At 42.0% G+C, this 25,577-nt stretch overlaps 1 protein-coding gene across 1 annotated transcript in view; it reads right to left on the bottom strand.

The window, feature by feature from the left end:
• alx4b (ALX homeobox 4b) overlaps positions 1-24,170 on the bottom strand; it is a 31,004-nt gene extending 6,834 nt beyond the window's left edge. Inside the window, exons 1-2 of the mRNA XM_018762661.2 lie at positions 23,674-24,170; positions 3,951-4,264 (exon numbers count right to left, since the gene is read on the bottom strand). Coding sequence (XP_018618177.1) covers positions 3,951-4,264; positions 23,674-24,019 — 660 coding nt within the window. The 5' untranslated portion in view covers positions 24,020-24,170. The remainder of the gene's footprint in view (positions 1-3,950; positions 4,265-23,673) is intronic.
• Between the last annotated feature and the right edge of the window lie 1,407 nt (positions 24,171-25,577).

Below are 25,577 nucleotides of genomic sequence, written 5' to 3'. Positions count from 1 at the left end.
AGCTTAAGGAAGGCATCTAAACAGATGCAGCGTTTCATTTCAGTTTAGGCTCTGCTATCTGGTGTTCACTCAGACATGTCAGAAGGCTGACAGCTCTTCTTCAACCAGGCAACCTGATATCGGTTTGACTTTGATTACACTTCAATGTCACGGCAAAGAACACTATCCATTTACTTCTCATCACATATTTAGAAAATGCCTTTGTTGTGTGCACAGGGGGCTTTGCAGCATTTCTGTTTGGCTCTGTTTTGTTTTCCTCTCAGAGCTTGCTCCACGCAATGCTGGCTGTGTTTTTCTCAGAAAACTCCGGTCAAAGTCCTTCTTTTGATGGGCGGCACGCTCAAGGCCGCTATGTCAAAGGCAGTTCTGTTCTTCGGCTTCCTCACACTTCAGTCCCATTATATTAGATTTCTGCAGTGGTACTAACGGCATTCTCAGGGGTCATTGGATGCAATGCATCCACGTAACCGCAATATAAGAAAAAAGGCTGTTTTTAAAGAATCTGAGAATTTTGGACAGTATGGGCAGAAAGTGTAGCCATTTCAGGAACCTCAATGCAGAATTATGCGGGGATTCAGGAGCTGAAAGATAAAACCGTTGAAAAAGAATTCTCTTGCTTCCTTTCGCTCACTCTCTCCGGTTGTGTCGCTCTTTCACTCTCTTTCCTTCTCTTTAAATCTAAAGGGGGAATTTGGGAAATTGGAAAGTGAGATGGGAGAATGTTCAAACCGGGGCTTTGTTTTCATTTCATGTTTAATTTCCTGATGCCTAAGCCCCTGGCTTTCCGATGCTGTCCTCTTCAACCTCTGAAGAGGCGCGCCAGCAAGAGTCAGCGGCCTGCCTTGCTTACCCCCCTCCCTGCCGTCCTCCCTCCCCCAGGCCGACACACACAGCCCCTTCGGCACTCCTTCCGGGGGGGAAGGGGGGGAGTTTGCAGTGAACACGCCTTTGAACAACAGCGGGGGAAAGGAGAAAGGCCAAATAGCTGGGAGGAGAGATCACGGAGGAGCATTATGAAGTCCGACGTGCTCTCCGTGTCTCTTCACCCCCCCATCCTTTTAACCCAACCCCCCACACACGCACACCCCCAATCATTTCTTCCCACTGCATGCTGAACACAACAGCGCAGCACGGTAAGCATGCTCCAGCACTTAAGCTCAGGAACAGTTATCTGCCAACAGAAACTATTTACTTGTTTGCTTTATTTGCCAGGCAGCTGCGGCAAAGGTGGCTCTGCAAAGAACGAAATGCTCAAAATGCACAAGCGGGAGCTGCTCGGTAATTGCTAAAGACGTTGACAGCTAAAGTGGCTTACGGCCTTATTAAAGAGCTTTATTTATGTTCCAGTGCAGAAAGAAAGATGGGGAAACACGGAACTCCGACCCAACGCGCAACAGTGAGGACCGCTTTGATGTGGGTGCCGCCTCGCTTTGTTCTCAGCCCTGTGCGTCGAGACCCAGCAGTCCGTATCTGCACATTCTCAAAGACGGCTTTCCAAAGGCCAGCTTTGCACAGGTGTCCTGGTCCGAAAGGAACACGCACATTTACAGGTCATGGTACAGGTTACCACCACATTACGGCTTGGCTGCAGTTAGTAGTTCAGTATATATTTTTTCGAAATCTAAAATTTGACAGAATGTAATTCCTACAAATATAGTATTTTTAATCAGTACTAGTGAATAAACAAGTGATGTGAATGAAGTCCTGGCACAACGGTGAGGGCTGACCTTGCTTTTAATGTCGACTGGCTGGGTCGTGGCTCGTCTGCTCTGTGTCCACCGCTTGGAGACAGATTCCGAGAGCTCTGCGGTGAGCTCTACGTGCTCCAGACACAGCCCAAAGGCCAGAGGTTAAGGGTTTCTCAAAACTTCCTGTCAATGATCCTCCTAGATTATGTTTCTGAGTTTTTTTAATCCCTCTAATCAAAATAATTAGACATAGGAATAAAAATCACTTTAAAGTGCCACTTTGAATTTCAAGTCCGCACAGAGATGTAGTCAAGGGTGAGTGAATGGTTTTCTTCATAGCATACAGTAAAATACCTGTTTTCCACAGGAAAACAAGCTTTGCAGTTTATTCTTACGAATCACGTTATTCTGAAGTTTGCCATAACAAGACAGCTCTGGAGATGTGTGACTTAATTGCATTCCCTGGCAATTTCCAAAAAAAGGAGTAGGAATTTGGAAGAAAAATAAGTGGAAAAACGTCTTCTGTTTTTGTCGGCTTGTAGTGGTGGTGGATTTCTAAATTCCAGAAGATTTAACCAATGGATTATGGTGTTGTATATATAATATTGTCTATAATCCTGTTCAAAAAGAAAATTTTTTTAGGTTATTTAGCAGTGCATTGACCCTGTTTGCCTACAGTGATATTTCACATCGTACCTTTCGGAGTTATAATCTGACAATGAAGGAAGGATATTCGCATCTGTACACAATACAGCTTTTTCTGTATATTACCCTCAGGTGTTACAAAAAGCCAAATTATGTATACAGTTTACTGTGTATATGTATATTTCTTGGGATTACTATAGTTCAAATTTAATTTTAGGTATGTGTAACTGAACTTTGGCTGAATATGGTCATAGTTTATTTGAGCCTATTTCAATGCAATAATGCCATCTTAATCCTATTGCTTTACCTTTTCAGCCCATAAATTCCATTTATATTGATTTTCCTTCAGTAAAGGAGAGTAAAATAATGTTATATGAGTCCTGTAAAAAGGAACTGAGCAGCCAGGACAGAACTAGACTAAAATAACTCTTTGGTGCCACATTGGGAATATCGCTGATCCAATGTCTTTTAAGAAAGCCTCTGGGAGCATTTAGGTAGTGAAGAAACAAGGTTAAATAAATCCGCAATTCCAACCTGAGCTCCAGAGCTGCAGGCTGAGTTATAACCGCGTACCATAGGGGACTTCCTGTGTTTCACTGTTATGTTTATTCCGATCTTGCCAGCAAATCTTGGGACGTATCTGATCTATCCAGTCCATTGGCCTGTTTATGGTCCTTCAGAGTAAATTGACACTCCCTCCCACAGCATCTCATGAACGGCCAAGGCCTGCCTTGATATATAGGCTTGCTGGCTGTACATCTGTATTTTGACATGAGCACTGGGATGCATCTGCCAGTTTGAGGAGACTCAGAATGCTGTACAGTTCGGCTTGCACTCCCAAGCCCCTGTACTCATTGCATGTCAGAAAGAACTACGATAAAGGACACACCATGCAAAGCCAAGGATCTCTTGGAAGAACTGGGAGTGTGGGGAGGTTGGGGGGCTGGATTCTGCTGCCAGAGTCAGAGAAAAGCTGGTGGTCTTTTGCTTCTGGCCCCTCAGTCCTCCTTCCTAGTAGTTCTAGATTGGGCAAGAGTTTGAGCTGTAGATGAGCTCTCTCCATCTTACTGCAGGTTTCACACATTGCCAGTGAGAAACCCTGATTTTTCCATGTGGGTAACCTGGCTGCATCCCTGTTCATCTCCTCCCACACTTATGTTTGGTGATGTTTCTGTCAGCACCTTTGTGTCTCTCACACAGCCACAGGTGGAAAATTAAATACAGTGAGATTCACTGGATGACTGTTTGCTTCATAAATTTAGAGACCCAACAGTAATATGTAAACACACTAGAACTCTCACCTCATCATATAAAACGCATAAATGAGCATACAGGTCTTTGAAAGCTCTCATATATGCTGGCATTGTTGCAAGAACTTCCCATCTTAGCTTAGTGTACAAACCTAACATTGTTAGTTGCTTTGGTAGAGAAGCATCAGTTAAGAGAATAAATCATAGCATGTACAGGTACCTGGCGGACCAAGAATCACATTCCCTTGATGAAGAGCAAAAACTGGGGTCTTAGGTTCTGATAATTATTTCAAACCAAGCGTGGCTGAGTTTTTCCATTGGAGCAGTCTTGGTCACTAGCCAGCAGGATGTCAGTGCGGCCACCTACCTGCACGCGAGCCTCAGTCAGGTCTGTGCGCAGAGCCAGCTGTTCGCGAGCATACACATCTGGGTAGTGTGTCTTCTGAAAGACCTTCTCAAGCTCCTCCAACTGGTAGCTGGTGAAGGTGGTGCGGTTACGCCTTTTCTTGCCCTTGTTGCTCTCACTCTCACCCTTGTCCAGGGATCCAGCCAGTTCGGGTCCTGACCTCTCCTGGGGGCTCTTGGCCCCTGGCTCCTTCACGGTGAGGTAGCTGCTGTCCATCCCGGCAGGGTCAGCATTCGGGGCCAACTCAGAATCTGCCAGACTAGAGCTGCCTTTGGCTGGAGACAGAAAGATGAGAGAGTACATGGCTGATGGAAGGATCACCCTAAACTGACTGTGTGGAAAACCTCACAGAGCAACCTGTACTTGGCAAATCAAAATGTTTACACAGATGACGTATTACAGAAAATGGTGAGGAGAACATAAATGAGGAGAAACTGCACCTCACATATACTTCTTGTTTTTTCAGTTGTTTTCATTGACCTTATATTTGATAATGAGGAGGTATTATCATATTGTGTTATTCCTTCTTGAATGTGAAGGAAATTGTTACACACCAGTGGAATAAAAATAGGAAGTAGCGCAACACTGAAAAGGGGATCTGTGTATTTGTACTGCCAGCATGGAGATCAGTCAAAGGTCTCTTAAGAGGGAAGGCAGAACTACAGCAAAGAACTTGTGTACTTTAGCAGGAGAATGACCATGGTAATGAACATTACTATAAACTACTTACAGTGTAAATGTTCCACCCCATATAGGTTTGAACACTTCCCAACCTCATTTATGCTGTAAATTATAGCCTAATTTCTCTTTCTCCACCTGTGTACCTTTATTAAAGCTGTTCTCCTCAACATGTTTCACTCTGAAGAAAACCCAACTTGGTGAAAAGAAAAGGTCTTCGTTGCCAGTATTGCTCTAGATAGAGAAGTATGTCTTCAAATCTGAAGTGCCAAAAGAACATCAGTGCAGAATGCTCTGTCTACCTGACTGCTTATCCAAATTTTGTATTGTTCTTCTTCTCAGACCCACTTTTGTGAACAATTAAATAGAGCTGCTCTGTTGTGCAGCAATAAATGAACCCTTCTGAAAATGTAGAGTTCTCAAAAAACATAACCAGAGCAAATGTCATACTTGCCAACCTCATGATTAGATTGTATTAACAGAATTATGCAGGCAATCTTAAATCATTTCAGTTGGAAATAGTCACAGGATTGTCTGCTTAAGAATCACGCTTTTTGTTTGTCAGGCGCTAAAATAAACATTTTTGTGTATATATGATTTCTTGAAACAGAACCTACTTTGCAGAGGCTCGTGGCTGCATCATGTGAAAGCTCTTCACCTGAGGAGATGATCAGAAGCAGACCCTGTCTAAGCCTGGAGGAGGATGTCCTTACAATCCATATTTAGTCCACAAACCCTGCTCTGGTGTGAAACAGCTGCCAATTGCCCACTGACAGAAAATGACAGGCTTTCCCAGAACCCTTAGGGTTCTCCGTCATGTCATCTGCCACCCTACATCTGGAGACCGCCAACATCCAAGGGCTTGCCTGTGGTTGAGTGGGTAACCTTTTGTACACCGGCTGAGTAGCAAAAAACCCCAGGAACAAGGGCATGAGAGGTCATTTTTAGCACTTTGAACATAAATTTGCTGGAATTGTTATAGAAAAACATTGCTTTCTTTAACTGAAATTGTACTGCATTCCTGTTAGCTAAGAGCTGCATGTCCATAGGAGGATGCTAGAACAGGGGTATTTTGTGTCAACAGGTTCTCTGTGTTGTGAAGTGCTTTTGAGATGACGGCAGGGTCTGGCATGGCTTACATGATGTCATATTCTCACAGACTCTTGCAGTATGAAATCCAAATCCTGAAGGACTGGTATGGCAAAACATGTCACGTTCTGCATCTGCAGCCAGAAGCATGATATGCTTGCGAGGTGAGGTGAAGTGGGCCCTTAGTCCATCCGGTGATCTGATCACTCCAGGGATGATTCAGCCAGGAGCTGGAATCCATGCCAACAGTAGGTCTCACCACACCCTGATACATCCACCAAAGTGCAAGTTAGGTAGACTCTGGATGCCTCTGCAAGACCAGAGTAAAACCAACCTTTCTTCAAATACTCAATTTGACTCTGTGCTCTCACGCTCTCTTGAGACACAAACAGTATTTCTTTGTCACCTCCAGTTTCAACTCCTTCTACCCTGTCACAGGCATTTCACTGTTAGAGATATAATAAGTTTTGATTTGAAAAAATGGAAGATGGAGGAAAGCAGAGTCCTGTTCTATAAACAAACAGCCTTATAATTGCATAAGCCTGAGGGTCTGATTCTGGGCCTTGCTCCGAGGCGGGCTCTGTCCGTCTCTCTGTTTGCCTTCTCTGGACACTGCACGCTTGGCCCTGACGGAGACCAAGTCAAAGCTGGGGGTATAATGGCTCCCACATTGCCTCTTCCCCGGTCCTGACATATCCTGTTAAGCATGAGCGAGTGAGCACATACGCCCAAACATAAATATTTTGGAGTGGTTCCTCCAGATGCCTTGTGCCTGGTTGCCTCTGCAAGGCGGGCCCCACTGGGCAGTTGAAGATGTGGGACCCAGTCTGATCAAAGACTTTTGTTTATTCCTCTTTTGTGGGTCGTTTCTTGCAAAGGAGCGGTGTTGTGACAATCATCTCATTGGTTTGTGCAACGTGGCCAGACTGTGAGGTGTACCCGACAGACGTGTGCTTGTGTCATTAATCACCAAGGCAGAGTGGGGAAGGATCCAATTGCTTAGTTTTTATTGGACAAGAGCAGAGCAGGATCGAAGTCGTGGGACAGAGATGAGGTCGGTACCGGCGAGGTCGTAGCAGGCATGGCCAGGATGGTGGTCAGGGACGTGCTGGGTCGAAACTGGGACTGAAGTCTTCAGGATCAGATGAAATTCACGATCGTTGGACAGGCAGGGTCAACACCAGGGCAGGAAGCACTAGGTCCGATAAAACGTTTTCGTAGACGGAACTGGGTCGAAGCCGGGCAGGGATACACTGAGACAAGGCCATAGTCAAAAGACAGTCCTTTATCAGGCTTTAAACTCTGATGAGATTCCGCAGCTTCCCTTTGTGGATCCCTCCTATTTATTGTTATGTCCAAATGCTGTTCAGGTGTGCTGAACTCACCTCTGAGAGGTGCTTGTGGTGGGTGTGACAGCTTGCTGAAGAGGGGGATTATTCACTAAATAATTCAACATGAATACATGCTTCAGATTCAACACACAGTGGCTGGATTACGGCAAACTAAAGAGAAGGTCCAAGAGAGAACCTTCATTGTTCTTTCAAGAGCACTTAAACACTTTCAGTGTCAAATCAGACACCTGTGACTATTACGAAATTCTTTTCCTTTGAAGTCAGTATTAATGTCATACCTTTTTACCTGCCTTGCCTGAGCCAATTGTTGCCTTAGTGCAAGTTCATAAAAAATGCAAATAGTGTCACCAGCAACACCAGCTCTACCTCTTTTGCTGCTATATATCCTCTTACAGTATCCTGTATCTGGAAGACTTCAATCTCAGATCCTCTTTTTAATCTCAATCATCTGAAGAATTTCTGTTTAGTTTAGACCTTTATCTATCACCCCTCTGGCCTGGATGTTGTGCTGTCCCTGTTCTTTTTTCTTTCCTCCCTTTGACTGGGGATTCCTGCTTCAGGAGACATGTGGAAAACTCCTCAGTGCCTATAGTAACAAAATTCTTGCAGTATCTGTGTGTTTCTCATTCCGATTGATGTGCTCTACGGTGGTGTTTTGAAACAGAACCATAGCACATTTTTTCAGCCAAGAGCCAAGATTCCGTAACATCATTTCCAATCACCATGCTTGCAGAGGAAGAGAGGACCTGGAACCAATTTTCTCTCCTTCCCTCATTGTACACCTTAAGAGTTCTCAGTGATCTGTAATGATACAACTGCTGCTGATCTGAACACAAAAGTGAAATTCCCAGTATTTGATATATCAGAATTTGATCAGACTAGACACCATCTTTCCCTGAAGTGCTGGAGGGGTCAGGATCATACCTTCAGCAATGGGCTTAAATCCATGAGCAGGTGAAGAAGGGCTGAAGTTAAACTAGCAACCAACTGGCACTTTAACTTACTCTCACGTTTTCCCAAAATTTAACAGCAAAGCTTGTTAAGAAGTTCAGCTGTCTAGATTTTCTCCTGATGACATATATCCTAGGCTGTTTGTTAATTTAGCACTACTTACAATTTTTGCTTTACAGTTTGTGAATTAAAAGAGCACAGTGTATGGAAAAGTGATTCTGATCTTACTACGACTACGTAATTTAAACATTAATTTAATCCCAGCATTTTATCTAAACTGAGGACATAACATTATAATCAAACGTGTTACATACATAACAGTTGCAACATCCTCAGTGGTTTAATTGTTCATGTTTCTAAACAATTTTGGAAATGAAAGGTAAATATATGGCTTCAGTATAGAGCTCCCAATGAAATCTGTTTGCTAGAAGAGTATGTTGTAGTCAATATGGTAATGTCAATTGAGAATTTAGATGAAGTGCTAATTTCTCATATGCATACCTTTTCCAGTGCCATTTTTCCCAACATTTTATGAATTATGCATTCTTTGGCAGAGTAAGACCCTTCTTTTCTTCACAGTGCTGTTCAGAGTAGGACAGTGAAATTTATACAACTCCAGCTCCAGACCCATTGAGTTGCTAAGGGTCAGATGTTTACTGGGGGCAACCATTAGGTTTGCTGTTGAAATCAGGGGAAAACATCAAAGTGTAATTTAACTGGCCATAAAGCAACAGGGAGCTCCCTCTGTGTTTCCACGAATGTCACGGGGAAGGTCAAGGAGAAGCAAATAAAAGGAACAGTATGAATTAGGCACCCAGGAGAGCCCACGAAGGATTAATGGCCAAATATTCTCAAAGAAGAAAAAGAGGCGGGCTATTTAAGTTACATAATGGATTATTTACATATCTCAAACACCATATTAAACCACTGATTTGACTGGAAGCATAGAACAAAGGCAATGTTATGCTACTTTTGCTGTGAAATTTTGAGAGTGAGTTTGCTTTACCAAGTATTTATTTATATCCTTAATTGGATTGTTTTCTGTTCTTAAAATTTGGATCTCGTTGTAAGTGTCTTGTAGTCTTCAGAAGGTCGGCCAATGCTTGGGGCTTCCCGGCCAGCGATGAGTAGTCGCACAGAAAACACAGCTCGGGGGGCTGGGACAGGAAAGGCTCGGACACACACAGCCAGAGACAGACATTCACACACAGAGAGTGTCTCGAGAGTGGAGATTGGCAGGCCGGCAAAGGGGGGCTGGTGGTGTGACTGTGGGTAGAAATGGAGGAGATCGATGGATGCTCCTTTCATGGCTGATTCCGAGTGTGACAGCTGAGGTGTGAACTTTCCTGTATGTAGCTCCGCGAACAACTGCTTGAAGACCAAAGCGAATCGTCTACCCAGAGGCAGATGTGGCCACCAGTTACACAATCACGGCGTTTGCCCCATTACAGAGGGTCCCAGCACAGCCGCAAAATCCCTAAAAAGGAATACAGTAATACTGTCCACATGGATGACTAAGACTGAAGATGGGATTGTACTGCAAATGATATTTCTCCATTATGCAAAAACACACAGCAATATGATATTACAGTGCAAGAACACCGGAAAAATCACCCTACAAACATTTTTTGACCTGAGCTAATTAAAACAATATTTAAATAGAAACATTTTAAACTATTAAAACTATCTTCTAAAGCATTGTATCTGCAAAAGTTACATAACAGGAGAAACAAAAGGTCCATTGGATGAAATTTCTTGCAAAACCTTTACAGAGTTCCACTTTATCCTTTTTTACCTTCTTTAAACTGAGTTCGCTACACATGTTGTAATAGGGTGCATTTCAATGTCATCATGTAAGATGGCTGCAACAGTAGCGGGAGGCATTTTCACTTATATTACATAGTCTAATAATGACTGTTTATTCCTCCATGAGGAGCACTATGCTGTGAGCAGACTGCTCTCGCATCCACTACAGGCCAGATCTTATTCAGGAGACACATTGCAGTTTCCATCGGATGCCCAGCAGAAGCATCTTCAGCAGCCATGTGACCATACCTTCTAAATAGGAGAACTCAAAAGTAAATCTCACTGATGTGACTGTGCAAATAAACCCTCCTGTAACCTTTGATCTCCACTGAAAGATCCCCACTACAATATTTTGTAATTTTGTTTTTAAACTGCCTGCATGCAGTATTTGTTTGTTTAGTGGTGGAAGTTTAAGTCCTTCTGCAAACTTGGGTGAAGTCCTGCATCTCCAGGGTGGCAACAGGGACTGCGGCGAAGAACAGTGGAATGTACAATAAGAAGCACGAGCACGTCAATGCACTTCTGTGGGAAGTGACCCTATGTTGGCCTGTCAGACTGATTCCGAACCTTGCCCTATCTGTCTTTGAGTTTCAGTGTCACCTTGAATCAGAACCAGCTGGATTCAGACCACTGAACTGACCGCGTCTTACTCCGGCAGGGAAACTGAGCTTGATGCAGACTGCTGGTTCAGAAAGCAAGGGAACCCCGTAAAATGATCTGGGGTCTTTGTGACCTTCCCTCAACAACCTGCCAGACTCTGCCTTTGTTCTTTGGGTGCCTGGTTTTTGTTTAGATTCTGCCCTTACTGAAAGTTTGAAATGGCAATGGAAAATTACAACAAAGGCAATTGTTGTAACTGTATTTCATAAAGAATGTCTGAAAGGGAAGGACCCGGGCCACACGAAATCCTGAGCCTGCAGAGCCCAGTGGACACTGTGTGCGTCCAGCTGGACGGCAGACACTGGTGACGCGGTAGACTGTCCTCTACTCTTCCATCAGGCAACAAATCAAATACACTAAGTCATGGGACACAGCACAATACAGTATACGATAAAGCTGTCTTTATTACGGTGCTTGATACTGAAATCATGTCCAGAATTCATTATCTCACTCCATGAGCAGTAGTTACAGCTATTACTTTACAATCAAAGGACCTGGGTTCAAATCCCACCTCCTGCTGTAGCTCCTTTGGGCAAGGTACTTCCCCTGAATTGCTCCAGCTGTATAAATGCGTAAATTGTTGTAAGTAACTTAATATACAAAACTAACACTGGATATTGCCTTTGTAAAAGGTTTTCAGCTAAATCATGGTTAATAGCAATACTCACTATCACTTTTCAGTCATTTAATGTAAATAGCCATTCTGATGGAGAAACCATATGTAAAGACGTCTGTAATTATTTTTATTTTTCTCTTTAAAATTATACATGTCTAAACAATAAATGCAGCCTCAATAAAACATAAATTTATGCTGCTGTCATTTCACAAATGGAGCATACTGTTATTAGCACTTGGCATTCTGTTTAGCCCCTAACTGCTCTGTGTAATTTGACTAGAATTGTGCAGGACATTCCATCAACATCCCAACGAAGGCTGAGTCAGAGCTCAGCAGGAATGAAAGTGTCATAACTTTTGTCTGCAAAGACCTGGGTGGCTCTGACCTTCTCTGAGCGCACTCTGGGTGAAAGGGGCTGGTTTGATAATATGTTCTTGGTGATGGATGTTCACTTGATCGTCAGATTACGACCAAGAAGACGCCGTAATCCAAGTTCAGTCAGCACTGTGGCTTCTGTAGAAGCCCCAACAAAGTCTGCCTATGCACAAAAGATTAGTTTGTTTGCTTTGTTTTTACAACGTGTACTAGAGTAATTTACTGAACTTCCCACACACACACACAAACACACCAATCCAGGCTCACAGTTTCTTTAGTGGTCTTTTTGTGGGGTGGAGGTTGAGATTTGGAATGCAAGTCCCCTTCCCCCTGCCCACCATCCGTTGACCCAACCGCACCCAGCCTGCAGCTGATTAAAATACTGCGTGTGGCTGTGACCGGCTCATCTGCCCACCACTGCGGCTATCGAGCCCTGAGGCCCAGTGGCCTGGTCCCCTTGTTTTCTCTCTCACGCATCCCTGATGAGCCCTCTTGACAGCTGTGGGTCTCCTGCTTGAAGCCCTTGTCACCTAGCAAAGTCTGCTATTTGGGCAGAATGTAGCTGTTAATTCTGACTAAAAGAACCCAGATTTGATCCCATCACTAGCTGTAGTACCCTTGATCAAGGTACTTAGCCGAAACTGATATAGTAAAAATTAGCCAGTCGCTTTGGAGAAAAGCATCAACTAAATAATAAATGTAAATGCATACAAATACAACATTCTATGTTGCTATGAAGAAAAGCATCAGTTAAATGAATAAACATCTTTTCTTAACCATCCACATATAAGTCAAGCATCTCTCATCAAAGCACGCTGCTCTTATTTCTTTTCTACCTTTATTGTTTATGTTTTATATGTTGCAACGCGCTGCCACATAAAGCTTTTGAAATGAATGGCCAGCAGGAGGTGTGAACGTTCATTGTTTTGTCTATTCTAAAAACTTGCACTCCCTATCGGTTCTGTATGCAGCTGCTTGTATGATGTATGCTGGCAAAAACAGTGGACTGTACATAGATAGTCGCGTTTCTGCATCTGTATCGCTCTGCCAGTTGGGGAAATGCACTTCTCTTTGCTCAGAGTCGTTCATCACTTTGGAGAAAAGCATCTGCCAATTGAATAAATGTAAACTTATATTCGAAGTGGGAAAATAAATTGTAAGTGGAGCAAGTCACAGTGGAGGAACTGCCTCCGAAAGTAGATTACCTATCCAGAACTGCTAAAGAAAAAAGTGATGCAACATGTATAGAGAAGCTGTAGAACAATTAAACTAAAACAGGGAGCCTTGACATGGAAGAAAGGAACGTCTGCCTGGTGTGTTTCAGTTTTCAAATTGATTCTTTTTGGCCGTCTTACTCGGAACGGGGGTGGTGGTGGTTGGGGGGGGGGGCGGCGTGCATGGGTTGTCTCCTCATGAAAAGAGATGGCAGGAAGCAGAGGCCAAAGCTCACTCTCTCACTGGTCCTCGGGGAGAATTGGCAAGGATCATGGGAAAAAAAAACGAAAAAGAGGAAGAAAAAACGCATTGTTTGGAGTAAATGACAAAGGAACAAAGGGAAGATTAACGTGATGATTGGAGGATTGGAACATTAATTTCTTATAATGACACTCTGGCTTCTTTGTCTTGCATTGTGCAATGCATAAATTGAGAAGCTGCTGTTGGTGTTCCTAATCACAAACACGCGCAAACACACACACATTGTTTGTACGAAATGTGTGTGCCATCGACATGTAGAACATGTGAACATCGTCTCCCTGAATCTATCACACATATCTGTGCAATATATATTGTTTCGGTAAAATATCTCTGCAGCTCGGCGAAGTATGTAAACACTTCTGTTTAAAATTCTCACGAGGATGTGAGCACTTTGACAGTTTCACCACACTCGCTGTCTAGCTCAACGTTCTGCATTTTGATGGAACTGAATGGGAAAGCAAATATGATAATTTTACTGCAATGTCTGCACGCACAAAAAAGCAGACATTTCTGCAATTTATAGGGAGACGTGGGTTTTTCGTGGGTTTTTTTCTTTCCGCCACTTTCCCATCAGATGAATGAAGTGCAAAGAATAAATTTTAGCTCTGCTTTTGTCCTTAATAGAAGATAAATGTACTTAAAAAAAAGAAAAAACTTTAGGAAGTTCCACTGAACAACCAACAGACTCTGTTAAATCTATATTTTTAGTCATCAGCGAACAGGTTGGGACTCGGTGCTTTCAGCTACCCGGAAGATCGGACCCCGTACCTGGTTCAGCCACAGCTCCGTGACCCCTGACTGCAACACAATATCCAGGCCGCGCTTTTCTGAAGAGCAGCCAGGCACACGGGCGGAGGGAAGCAGCGTCCCCTCCGTCCCCACGAGGAGACCAGAGACAAACCCGCGTCACATATGGCCCCTAGGGCTGGGTGCGAGCTCTGCAGCCCAGATGTTCTCCAACAAACCCCAACAATGCCTTGCCTGTGTACTCTCACTCATTCGGACTCTTTTTCACGCACTCATCTATGATTCCCTTCACATTATAAATGTTGTGTTCTTGAACACCCAACACAAGATTATGGAGTTCCTCTGACAAATGGCACCAGCCTGTCACTGGGAAAGGACTGTGACGCACTGTGGGTGTCTGTGAGTGAAACTCGTCCGTAGTGAGACAGGGGCTGAGGGGTACTGGTGTTCCTCGGCTTTCTGACCCAGGTCATCGGTTACCCCTGACCATGGTGCACGCCACCTCATTTTCACATTTGTCAAGGCTGGAACGGCTCCCCCTGCATTTTGAGGGAGAAATTTATGTAAATACCCCTGCGCGCAACAACGTTTGTTGCCAGTGCCTCGCATATTGCTGCCATCCCCACACCAAAAATATGCACAAGAAATCTCTTCAATCACTGGAAATCCATCCCCGCGCTCCGCACGGTATTGCTGACGTGTAGTTTATTTGTACAGGGCATTTGTTTAATGAGGTTACACAAACCAGTCACCTCTTGTCGTTTCTGGGACTCCCTACGGTTGTGAAGCTGCTCTTTGAAAGTATGAGGAATAACTCAGCGAGCGGCCGATGTACATCTGACTCCTATTAATGGGAGAGCTCTCCCGTAGAGCCGCCACATTCTTGCCGTCTCTTTAGCGCTCGGTCAGCGCGACCAGCTTGATTTCGTCCATTGCTGCGGTTAGGCCCAAGGCTTAGAAAACTTTGACCCCCCCGGTCCGTTGAGGCTCGCCCTTTGAAGACTTTATTTTTCCTATAGGTGCCTCACACTACAGTGCACACTGTCACTGAATTTTGTTCCTGTCCACTGGGCAAGCTGGTAGCGCAGTGGTTGGAGCTCAACATCTGAAGGGCGCATGTTTGAATCTCACCGAGTCCACTAGTACCCTTGAGCAAGGTATGTACCCTAAATTGTTCCTGTAATTAAAAAACCGAGCTGTATAAATGGTTAAATAATTCTAGGTACTTTAACATTGTAAGGTGCATTGGAGAAAAACACTGGGTAAATGTACCTTGATTTTTTTCAATACAACAGAGGAAACTGATTATTTTGCCTACTTGCCGAAAAAGTCAAAGCCAAACAATGATCGTCGAAGCCGAACAATCCCCGATAGACAAAGCTATACCTTGCGTGTAAATCGAACATTTAAATAGGTTTTTATTGGTTTAAAAATGCTTTGTTTAAAATGTATTTTCAATAGGGAAGTTTCTTTTCTAATCTTTCAAAGAGCAATTAACAGAGCCATTAAGAGTTTACCGACAGTTATTTTGCTATTTTTATTCAGTTCTAAGGGCATGGGTCATACAGGTTCAAGGAAAGTGACGTCAGAGGTGCAGTGCACAGGTCATCGGCAGGTTCAGCTCAACACCAGCAGAAACAAACAGCCCCAGAGTCTCCCAGAAGTAATGCCCAGTATTATCTTCAAAGGGAACTTAGGCCTGCTGGGGAATAAAGCAAAGACTATATGACTCCGACAATTTAAGCATACCCACTGAAGGTTGATTGAGATGATAACTCAAAATGTCCTGCTGGAATTTTTTATCAGAGCCCACAGACGAGAAACTGGGAAAGAAATAACTGGAGAACCTCTGAGGTACACAAATGAAAGAGCAGTTTATCTCAGGTCCTGAAGGGTAAATTCATTTGTCAAGGTATCATGCTGAAAGGGGCTTTCACAAGGTCCTGCCCCCCACCCCACTAGTTGTTTGTTCTGTTTTGTGTTCTGTTTTTGGACTTGTCATGGAATTTTTACCAAATGTGTATCATCAGGTTGTGCTGCTCCACACCAAGTGAGTGCTATCATTCCCAAGCCATTGAGGATGGGTTGCTCTGTTACAGAAGCATTTACATTATCTTTGCATTTGCTAAACCACTATGATTATGTTATTAAAGACATCCAGTACGTAATTTATACACAGTCAGAGTGGATGTTGAAATGGGTTGAAACTCCAGTAAGGAAATGTGCTGCAAGAAAATGACTCTTTCCAATATTTATTATAAGCAGAGTGTGACTCTGACACCTACCCCACTGCATCAACGTAGGGTATTTATACACATTGCACAAAACGTGGAGCGGACTGTTGCACCGTCCATATTTTATGACTTTTGAATAAATAGTAGAAATGTGTTTCTAATTTGAGACAGATTGCTCTAGATTGGTCCACAAGGGAGAGCTACCCTTTCCAGTTCAATTAATCCAAACTTTCATTTATAGGGGCAGCCTTACAAAGGTTACTTTAAAAGTCTGACCACTAAAGTGTGTAAATAATGTCGGGCGGCCCAGTGAGCGGCAGCTATCAGGACTGCGCTAATTCTTCTGATTGGAAATAGAGGTCAGAGTCCCTCTCTGCTGCTATTTTCTTTCCCTGGAAAGAAACAAATTTTATTTTCAAGGTATGATGGGGTTGAGCAAACAGAACTTCATACCAGCCGACTTCTGCACAAGGACCCCGACAGAGACCACAGCTGTCATGAAAGCACTGCGGAGCCTCTCGGTTTTGCCTGATGCAATATGTGTACAAATTTGTTATTCCCCTGACATGCATTGGTTTACAGCGAAACATATTTAAGCCACCATGGAGCAGTTCTTCTACGAGGAAAGATTTGCCCTGTTACAGTTAATGTCAGTAAATGGGCCCCTAAATGGTTTTGGTCAGACTTTAAGCTTTGTGGGATGGCTGATAACAGGGTGGTTAAAATTGTTGCTACCTTTGAATCCATAGGTTACAGGTTCAAATCCTACATCCACCTGTAGCACCTTTGAGGAAGGTACTTATCCTTAAAATGTTCCATTAAAATTTCCCAGCTGGGTAAATAATTGTACGTAGCTTAACATTGTAAGTCGTTTTGGAGAACAGGAACATGTAAATGTCTCCTTTTACAGACAGTGGATTTGGGATGTCTCACGCCATAGGGTGAAATGCACTTATTAAGGAAGCCTAGAAGTGCAGCAACTTCAAGTGCAGTTATTGAGCTTCACTTTAATTTCAGAAAAAAAAAATGAATTTAAAAAGTTAGAAGCTCTCTTCCTCAAAGGATCAACCTTGTGTTATTTCACTATTTCAGTTTTTCCGCTGAAGTTGATTTCCTGATACTTTATTAAAATGTGTTACTAAATAAGGCCATACACAGATAACTAAAACTTTTTTATTGTGATTGATTCTTCCAATGTTCCATAATCAATTGTACCATGGTTTACGTATTTATGCAGTGAGGTATTCTTAGTGTATTATTTCAGGGCAATTACCATGATAAAGTACTGCAGGTAAAAGAAACCTTTACCTGCAAGACAACAAGCCTAAATATTACACTCACTGCCAAGCCAAAATTATAGGTATTCTAATTTCTATTACCGTTTACGTAAGTGTGACGACTTATGTTTTTGTAATTTAAGAAGCCTCGATGAGTTGTGTGAATTTTGAATAAGATGGAGGTATCAGTGGTTTAAGAAGGTCCACTTTCATGACACAAATTAGGAAAAGGTGAGCAGTCACTTGACAGTGTATTCAGGTGAGCTGCTGTTAGTTGTGAGTGTACATCTCGAAAATTAATAAGTTTTTTAAACTGAGATAGATAGATAGATAGATAGATAGATAGATAGATAGATAGATAGATGCTGTGCTGCATTCATGAGAAAAAGGAGTTGTTAAAATGACCATCTCCGTTACGATTTTAATTTTTCTAAGGATTACAATGCGTGTGTATTAAATGTTTCATCTTCACTGTCTTACGCGCCCTGTGTTGCCGTGTTAGGCGGTTCTTCACTCACTCACTGTCTTCAAAAGTGCGAGCAAAGCGGTTCTGCAGGTTTTAAAGGCTTTGTGAAATAAAAGTAACCATAATAAAATCATTTCTCCTGCCTGTCTTTTCACCGCTTATTTCCATTTCGTTCACGTCTTAAGGAACTCGTGATGAATGTAATGATGCGGCGCATCTGGAAGTTTGTTTTTTAACAAAATGGCAAAAATTTGTAGGCTTATTTGTTCAGTCGGTTCTCTAGTTAAATCACAGTTTTTAATTAAACCAGCTTTGTTTAACCAGCTTTTTTCTTTAAATGAGCCTGAATGTCCACTGGGATTCTGTCTGAAATCTACCTGGCGCCGTTGACGAATAGCTGCATTTTCTGTCCTCCTTTAGTCAAATTCACATCCGTAATAATACTTTCACTGCTGCGCGCAAAATGTTATTTCGAAGTAGAATTACCGAGAAAACACGTGAGTACATTGGATTGCGGTATAGCACACACATATATATATAATATACAGTCTATATAATAAATATATATAGACCATAGCTACTTCACCATCTAATTCTTACAAGTTTGCAGTCACAGATATAATAAACATGTTTATGCAGTGCAGAACATTAAAATTAAAAACGAAATAGATTTTAAAACATCAATGCATGCACTTCTGCATATAAGGTAATATGCAGAAGACGCTGGAAGTGAGAAACAACGAGATGCTCGGGGGGCATCGGAAGGGTATCGGGGGGGGGGGGGTATCTGGGGGGTGTCTGAGGGGTATTTGGGGGGGTATCTGAGTGGTATCAGGAGCCGCCCAGCAGTAGCTTCATGAGGCTCAGTGGCTCAGAATGCGTGCGGCTTGTTTGTGGAAATCCGTTTTTACATGTTTTATGTAAAAAATCGGGGTCAAAGTAAAATGCGTCAAATATATGACTGTACATTCATTATGCATCCATATTGCTGAAATTCCTTTCATATATTTTTCACTCGAATACGTAACATCCATCGTAACACGAACTTGTTTTATAAATTGCATTTTGAGCATTTTTTGTAAGGAAAGATTGATTATTAAGGAAAATAAATTATCTTGTCTTTGTTGCCTATGTCATTATTACTTGTATAAATGCGTATATTTGTGTTTGATAAACCGTTTATCTTAAAATTCCTAGCTATTTAGTATTTAATTAACTAGTAAGGTGGACTTCTTAATTAAAATTGCATTAACGTCTTAATGTTCTAAAGGAATCATTTTATTATTATTATTATTATTATTATTATTATTCCATTTATCTCATACTTGGGACGAATGGAAACTTTAAACTGAGATGACGATGAAAAGTGGATCATCCTTCCTCCAGTCCTGTGCAAACGCTTAATTTCCCCCTCATCCACATGCAGTTTGCGTTTCTCTCATTATGAAAATTATATGTATTTCTTCGTTTATGTCAAGAAGGCCTCACATTTGTTGAATAAACCCGAATCCGTACAAATCACATCTGTATAACAGGCCGTCATTAAATTGTACCTGAATACAATTGCGACGTCACTCGAATTATGAACGTGGCATAACGAGAGAAGACTGATTGGTTTATTGGTTTATGCTGTAATTAAAGTTTAATGAAATCCGACACATGCCGCTTCTATTTATTTGCGGTCGTGCAATTTTAAGCGGTTCCAAGCCACCATGGTATTTCTGCAAATAACTTGCCTCTCATCTTGTACGATTTATTTCTTAATTTTGTCTTGATTTATTTTTAGTTCACCTATCACCTTTTTCTTTGCGGCCACACGAAGTAATTTTCAGTATACATTTAATGGTATGATTGCGACAGGCTTCTAGTTTTGTGAAGTGTCCTTCATTATCATGAGTAATACCCTGGTAAAATCATTGCTATTACCTTACAGGAGTTGTTACAATGTATTAATTCACTCTCAGTTTTCGAGTAAGCAATTGGAGTCACGTACAAAGACATTTTTTGCCAGTATTTTCCCCTTAGGTAAAGCAATTTAGGGCACAATAATGTTGTCAGAATTGAGTGGTTAAGTTTATCATGTTGCTTCGCTGAGTTGCTGCAGCCTCATGATGATGTTATTATTCATAAGGCTGTTTATCCATTCTCATGCATCCATAGACATTGATATTCGCACTTTGAAACAGTTCATTAATAAAGGAGAAAGGATGGTTTGTTTCCATGCCGTCCAAAGTTGAGTATAACACTACATTTTCATTTTTTTCTAGTGTTACGCCTGCATCACAGAATTATATTACTGATGAAGAAATATTTTTTGAAAAATTTTAAGAAATTTTTTTTGGAGGTAACATTTGGGTATCCCAACACGGAAACGCATGAAAAACGTTATGGAGCCAGATGACGATTTTCTTTTTCAAAGTCTGCTCCACACGTGAATGGCAAATGTCAAAATCTTTTTTTTAAATAATATGAATAAAAATCTACAAGCAGGGTCAATCTGTAGGCCTGTATTTGTATGAGAAGTGGGAGTTTGTACAAGTGGGATATCAACTCCAAAGTGTTGATTAATTTTTTTTCCTTTTGCGATGAAAAGATATTAAACCGCTTAAATAAGACATGTTCATTTTATCTAATATAGAAATGATTCTAAAATGATATGCTATCGTGTGTGTCAACATGAAATACTGACAAATTTAAAGATTTAGGAGACTTTATTCTACATTTAGACGGTATCCAGGGGCGTTGCATTTAGGTGAGTCCTTTCTTGCATTTAATAAACAGCTTATAAATATTGTGGCATCAAGCATAGCTATTGTGTAAAGTCTAAAATTATTGTTTGTCATAAACTTTTAGAAAAATCTGCCTTCTCATGTTTAAAGTTCGTATTGTTTTAGATTTAATTGAAGCCGTCATTGACCCCCCCACCCCCACCCACCCCCAGAAAAAAAAAATCCCACAAGAAAAAGCCTACATCAAAATTTTTGTACATTTTATATAAATTGCTGTCTTTCAATAGTCATAATAAGGAAAACAACAACAACTAGGTGCAGAACGGTTATGTTTTATTTTTAGCTGTAGCTCTAATAATAACGCTGAAAACGACGGCTGCGTTTGAAGATCCAAAGTGCAACAGTGGCTTGTTTTGTTTAGCTCGACATCGTTTTCGGTTGTTTCCAGCAAAGAAACTTAATTTCTTGTAAGCAGTGGAGAAAGTGGCATTTATTTTACTACTTTGGGTGCAGTCGAGGAGAAATGGGTCGCTGGGTTCGGGTCGAACCAACCAGGACCTCTGTATTTGTGTTGTTCTGTTTCAATTTAAAAAGACATTAAATAAGAAAGCAAACATTTACAGAACGCTTTAGGGAAGCTTTGAAATGTTAGAGCGCAACAACTTTTTCTAGCAGATCATCTCCCCTCCCAGGGGTTGTTTACATGACTCATTCTAATATTTGTTGTTGTCATTAACAAACATTCCTTAATTGTTTCACCTCCCTGTTATAACACGTACAATGCTAAACTAAACTGAAGCCCGAGAAAAGTATGAACATTTTTTCATACACAGGCCTGAAGATACTTTACATCGCCTATAATATTCCCTTTTCTTTTTCTTGTGTTCATTGTGGCTGGAAAGTATAACTGGTAACAATTCCCATCACGATAAATCACTGTCACCTCATTTTGGGCAAACTTTCTAATCCTAGGAGAGTGTAATTGCGAACACTCGGCCGCGCGTGCGCTTCGCTCTGTGTGTGTGTGTGTGTGTGTGTGTGTGTGTGTGTGTGTGTGTGTGTTCCCTGTGTGTTTCTCGCATGTTCACACCTCGGACTCTTTATCTTTCACAACTTTCGGACTTTGCAGTTGTGTTGAATTTATAGTTTGAGAAATTGATTTTCCAGCCCTCCTGCTGGATAGAAAAGAGAACTCGTAAGGGAGTCCGCAGTTGTCGCAAATTGTTGCTGTGGTTACGTTTTATTAAGGGGGCAAAAATATATTTTTAAAGCGCTGGTTCGATGATTTAGGTTTTTTTTAGTTGAATGACATTTTTACAACGTGCGCTGGTTTGCGCTCACTTTTTGTAGGCATATGAACAACTAATACTGTTGTATTTTTTAATGCAGCAATGAAAAAACGTCCGCTAGTATCTGAGTGCCTGTCCTACAAGAGTTAACGTTTCATTCCGACCTATTGAAATATTAAATTTCAGTAGATCTTGTGTTTATTCCATTTCATACTGCTCCTTATTCCATGCGCAAAGTATGAAAACCGTTTTTACACCATCGTAATGTGTTTTTTTTTTTTTTTTTTTTTTTTGCGGCAAACCTACACGGTTTTTGTTTTTAATCTAATGCGTTAATCTTAACAGACCTCATAACACGTACGCTAAAATGATACTATTATCCCCTTTACCCAATATAAATCTTTCGGTGGGGACTTTATTGTGCATTTCAGAATATTTTCTGATTCTGCTTGTATTGTAATTCATAACATTAAAAAGGGTAATTTGAAAAATGCTTAAAAATATTTAATGATAATCATTATGAATGGCCCCGAATCTTTCCTTCATAAATCTGATTAAAACCCAAATGTAATAGACTTGCTATGGGTGAAGCTCCTTTAATTACAATTTTACATTGATTTATTTAGCAGACACTTTTCTCCAAAGCGACGCACACATGTCCTAGAAAATACAATGTGTGCATTACATTAGGAGAAAGAAACATGATAGCTGCAGACGTGTGACTCTTAAATGCAGCTTATTTCTTTCCACCATGTGAACCAATGCTCATCGCACGAGTACAAAGTTAGACATTCCCTAATAATTCAGGTTCCTTTTTTTGTGTTTTTCAAAATAATGCACCAGGCTTATTGCTATGCTGTTGTCAGGTCGGAGCAGATGTTGCCGGATGCTGCAGAATTTTTAATCTGGTTTTGCTGTTACTGCACTTTGTCGTGTTGCGCAAAGAGCTGTCTGAGTGTGCGCGCGCCTGTCCGCCTGCACACGCGTGTCGGGCGCATCCCCGTTATCGGCGCGCGCTGTAGCTGCGCGGCTCCACGCGGCCGTGATCGATGACTTGTTCATTTAACCCCGGCCTTCTTCACCAGCCCTGCACCTCAGCGGTCAGCGCGTCAGACAAACACTACAGTAAATGACCGTGTTTGTTACCACAATCTCTGCAAACGTGTTAATTCAATTGTCCAATCTGGCTCCAGTATTCAGGATTGTAATGCAGATTATCGCATTAAACATAATTTCATTCAGTCGTTAAAGGGAAAATCTGATAGTGAAGTTGCGCCTCGTCCTAATTGTGTCATTAGGAAAGCTTTGATTGTGATATTGGTAGTAATTTGTTAAGATGACCACATTAATTGTATCAATAACTGTTTAGTGACAGGTGGATTGATTAATGTGATTATATTCCGCTATAAATAACACTGATAATGATACAAACGTTGTTTCTTTCGTTAAAGCAGTTTGTTCGGAAATTATAGTTAAACTGATCAAGGCTCGACACGGAAAAGTTATTTTTTCACTAACCCTTATGTGTCAGCATCCTTCTCAAATGAGACATCCTGTCGCAAACGCATTGAAAAAGCTTTGGACTGAGATGCACAGATTTCTCCGCCCTGAATAAAGTGGAGTCACTCGATAACCCGCAGCACGTATTTAATATATAAAGCGCGACACATAATTGTTCCCATCGACACACTTTGGAAGACACACCTTCAGTCATCTTCATCAATTCCCGCACCACTAGCTGGAGTTTACATGTAACACTGAACATTTTGTTCATCTACCAGACGCTTTTCTCCAGAGCCACGTACAGCTCATACACGCACAATTCATCTCATGACAGTTCCTAAAGTGTCCAGGCTTGACGCCGTGGCTGCGGGACGCACACACTCACACACACGGGCACGGAAAAGACGCAGGGGCAGCGCTGGGAAGAGGGACTCACCGTAGCAGGAGGCGAGCGCTCCGTTGGCTCCGCTCTCCTGGTGCGCTTTGCCTCCTTCGGGGGGGGTTTTGCACGAGGATCTCTGCATGAAGAGGTGGTATTTGTTAAAGGTGCCTTCGCCAGAAGCGGCATCCAGTGACTGGCAATCCTGCTGGAAGGGGCTCCTCGACTTTTCCCCGTAAGCCTGACCTTTGTTGGTCAGGAAAGTGGGGCTGTATTTGGTGTCAGCCGCCTGGAATGTCCTGAAGGGGATCGCCTGGTGCTCCCTGCCCTGCGCTGCAGACGGGCTATAATACGAATCCATGGATGTCATATCGCAGTATGAAAGGCACGTCTCGGCGTTCATTCCTAAAAAAAAGTTACGATGGGGGGGGAAAAGACGTCCAACCTTTTTTTTTTTTTTTTTTTTTTTCCCCTCACTTTCCTTTTTGGAAAGAGAAGCTCAGATGCTCTCTCCTCTTTCTGCCTGGCGCGGAGGAACCCACATGCACGCTCGCTCTCGCGCTCACACACACACACACACACACACACACACACAGCCCTGGCAGCTGGCTTTAGTTATAAAATGATTCAGATGTTTTCCAGAAACTGCAAGCTGACCAAAAAAGCTAAAAAGCCCCCTTAAGGTCCAGAGGAGTACGAAAAAATGCCTCTTTCTCGAGAGGATGCTGCCCAGAGACCCCCGCTTATCCGGACTTTGACTGGGGACTTGGATCTGGGGTTCTGGTGGTTATGTACATGGAAAGAAAGGGGAGGTCAGGCGGTTCCCTAATAAAAATGACAGAACTGTTGAGTTTGTTGTAAAAGCTCCGTGGAGGACACAGCACATGACAGCCCAATAATGTAATTAGGATATGAATATATAACTGACTAGACATAATGGGCAACGCAGAGAGAGCAAATGTAGCGGTCGCCACACGGCTGGTTCGCAGTGGTTCTGCCAAATAGGAAAATAAATTACTAAACACAGTCCTCACACCTGTGCTGCTCGGATATTGTCAACATTCTAAGGAAACATACTTGTGCAGTTAGGAAATAAATATTGTTTTGACCTCGATCGGTGTTTAGGAGGGGTTGGTGTCCGGTGCTTTGTGTTGTTTATTCTCGCTTTAAACGTCCTGCAGAAAGACGAAAATCTGACGTGGGAAATAACTCCCGCCCCCCCCTCCTTGGGGGTTGTGGGGGGGGGGGGGGTAACACCGTGACCTTCTAGTGTATCCAGCGTGTGTGCTGGAAAATTTTCCTCCACCGGATTACAAAGCAGTTGCGCCGTGTCCCTCCCTCATCACTTGTAAAGAACAAATTTGGCAACTAATTCTAATGCGTTATTAACGTGATTAATTGTATTATTATCAGAAGGCGCACCCGCAATCTACAAAATGTGTAGCAACACAATACATACATATATTATGTATTAATGATAACAACAACAATAATGATGATGATAATAACAACAGTAAACATTTACCCCCTTTTTCAGGCCAGTTACTGCTCTGTTAAACCCAGGGAAAATGCATCGCCTTGAGGTGAAATGGTGAGCAATGTTCTTCTTCAAATTGTCCCATCCTTTCGCTTTTTTTCTTTTTTTCTTCTTTTTTACGGGGAGTCTAAACAACAGTAAACTACAGTAATTAAGGAGGCCTCATGACGTGAAATAGAAATTTAAAATTTCTTTACGCTCATGAAAAATGAACAGAGGGTTGCTGTGAAAGATATATGATTAGTAAAATTTTTTCCATTCAAAGTACGCGTACGTTTGTTTCATTTGTCAACTTGTGAGCGTGGCGTTTTTATTATTATCATTATTATTATACTGTATTTTTCAAAGACTTTTCTTGTAACGTTGCCAAAATGCGGTGTCAAAAATTAAGAATCATCTCTCGGTCCTTCAGTTCTTTGCTTTT

This window comes from Scleropages formosus, chromosome 2 (genome assembly GCF_900964775.1).
Source record: "Scleropages formosus chromosome 2, fSclFor1.1, whole genome shotgun sequence".
NCBI classification, from domain to species: Eukaryota; Metazoa; Chordata; class Actinopteri; order Osteoglossiformes; family Osteoglossidae; genus Scleropages; species Scleropages formosus.
Note: the sequence above shows the minus strand (reverse complement) of the source record. Positions and strands in the feature narration are given on the sequence as shown.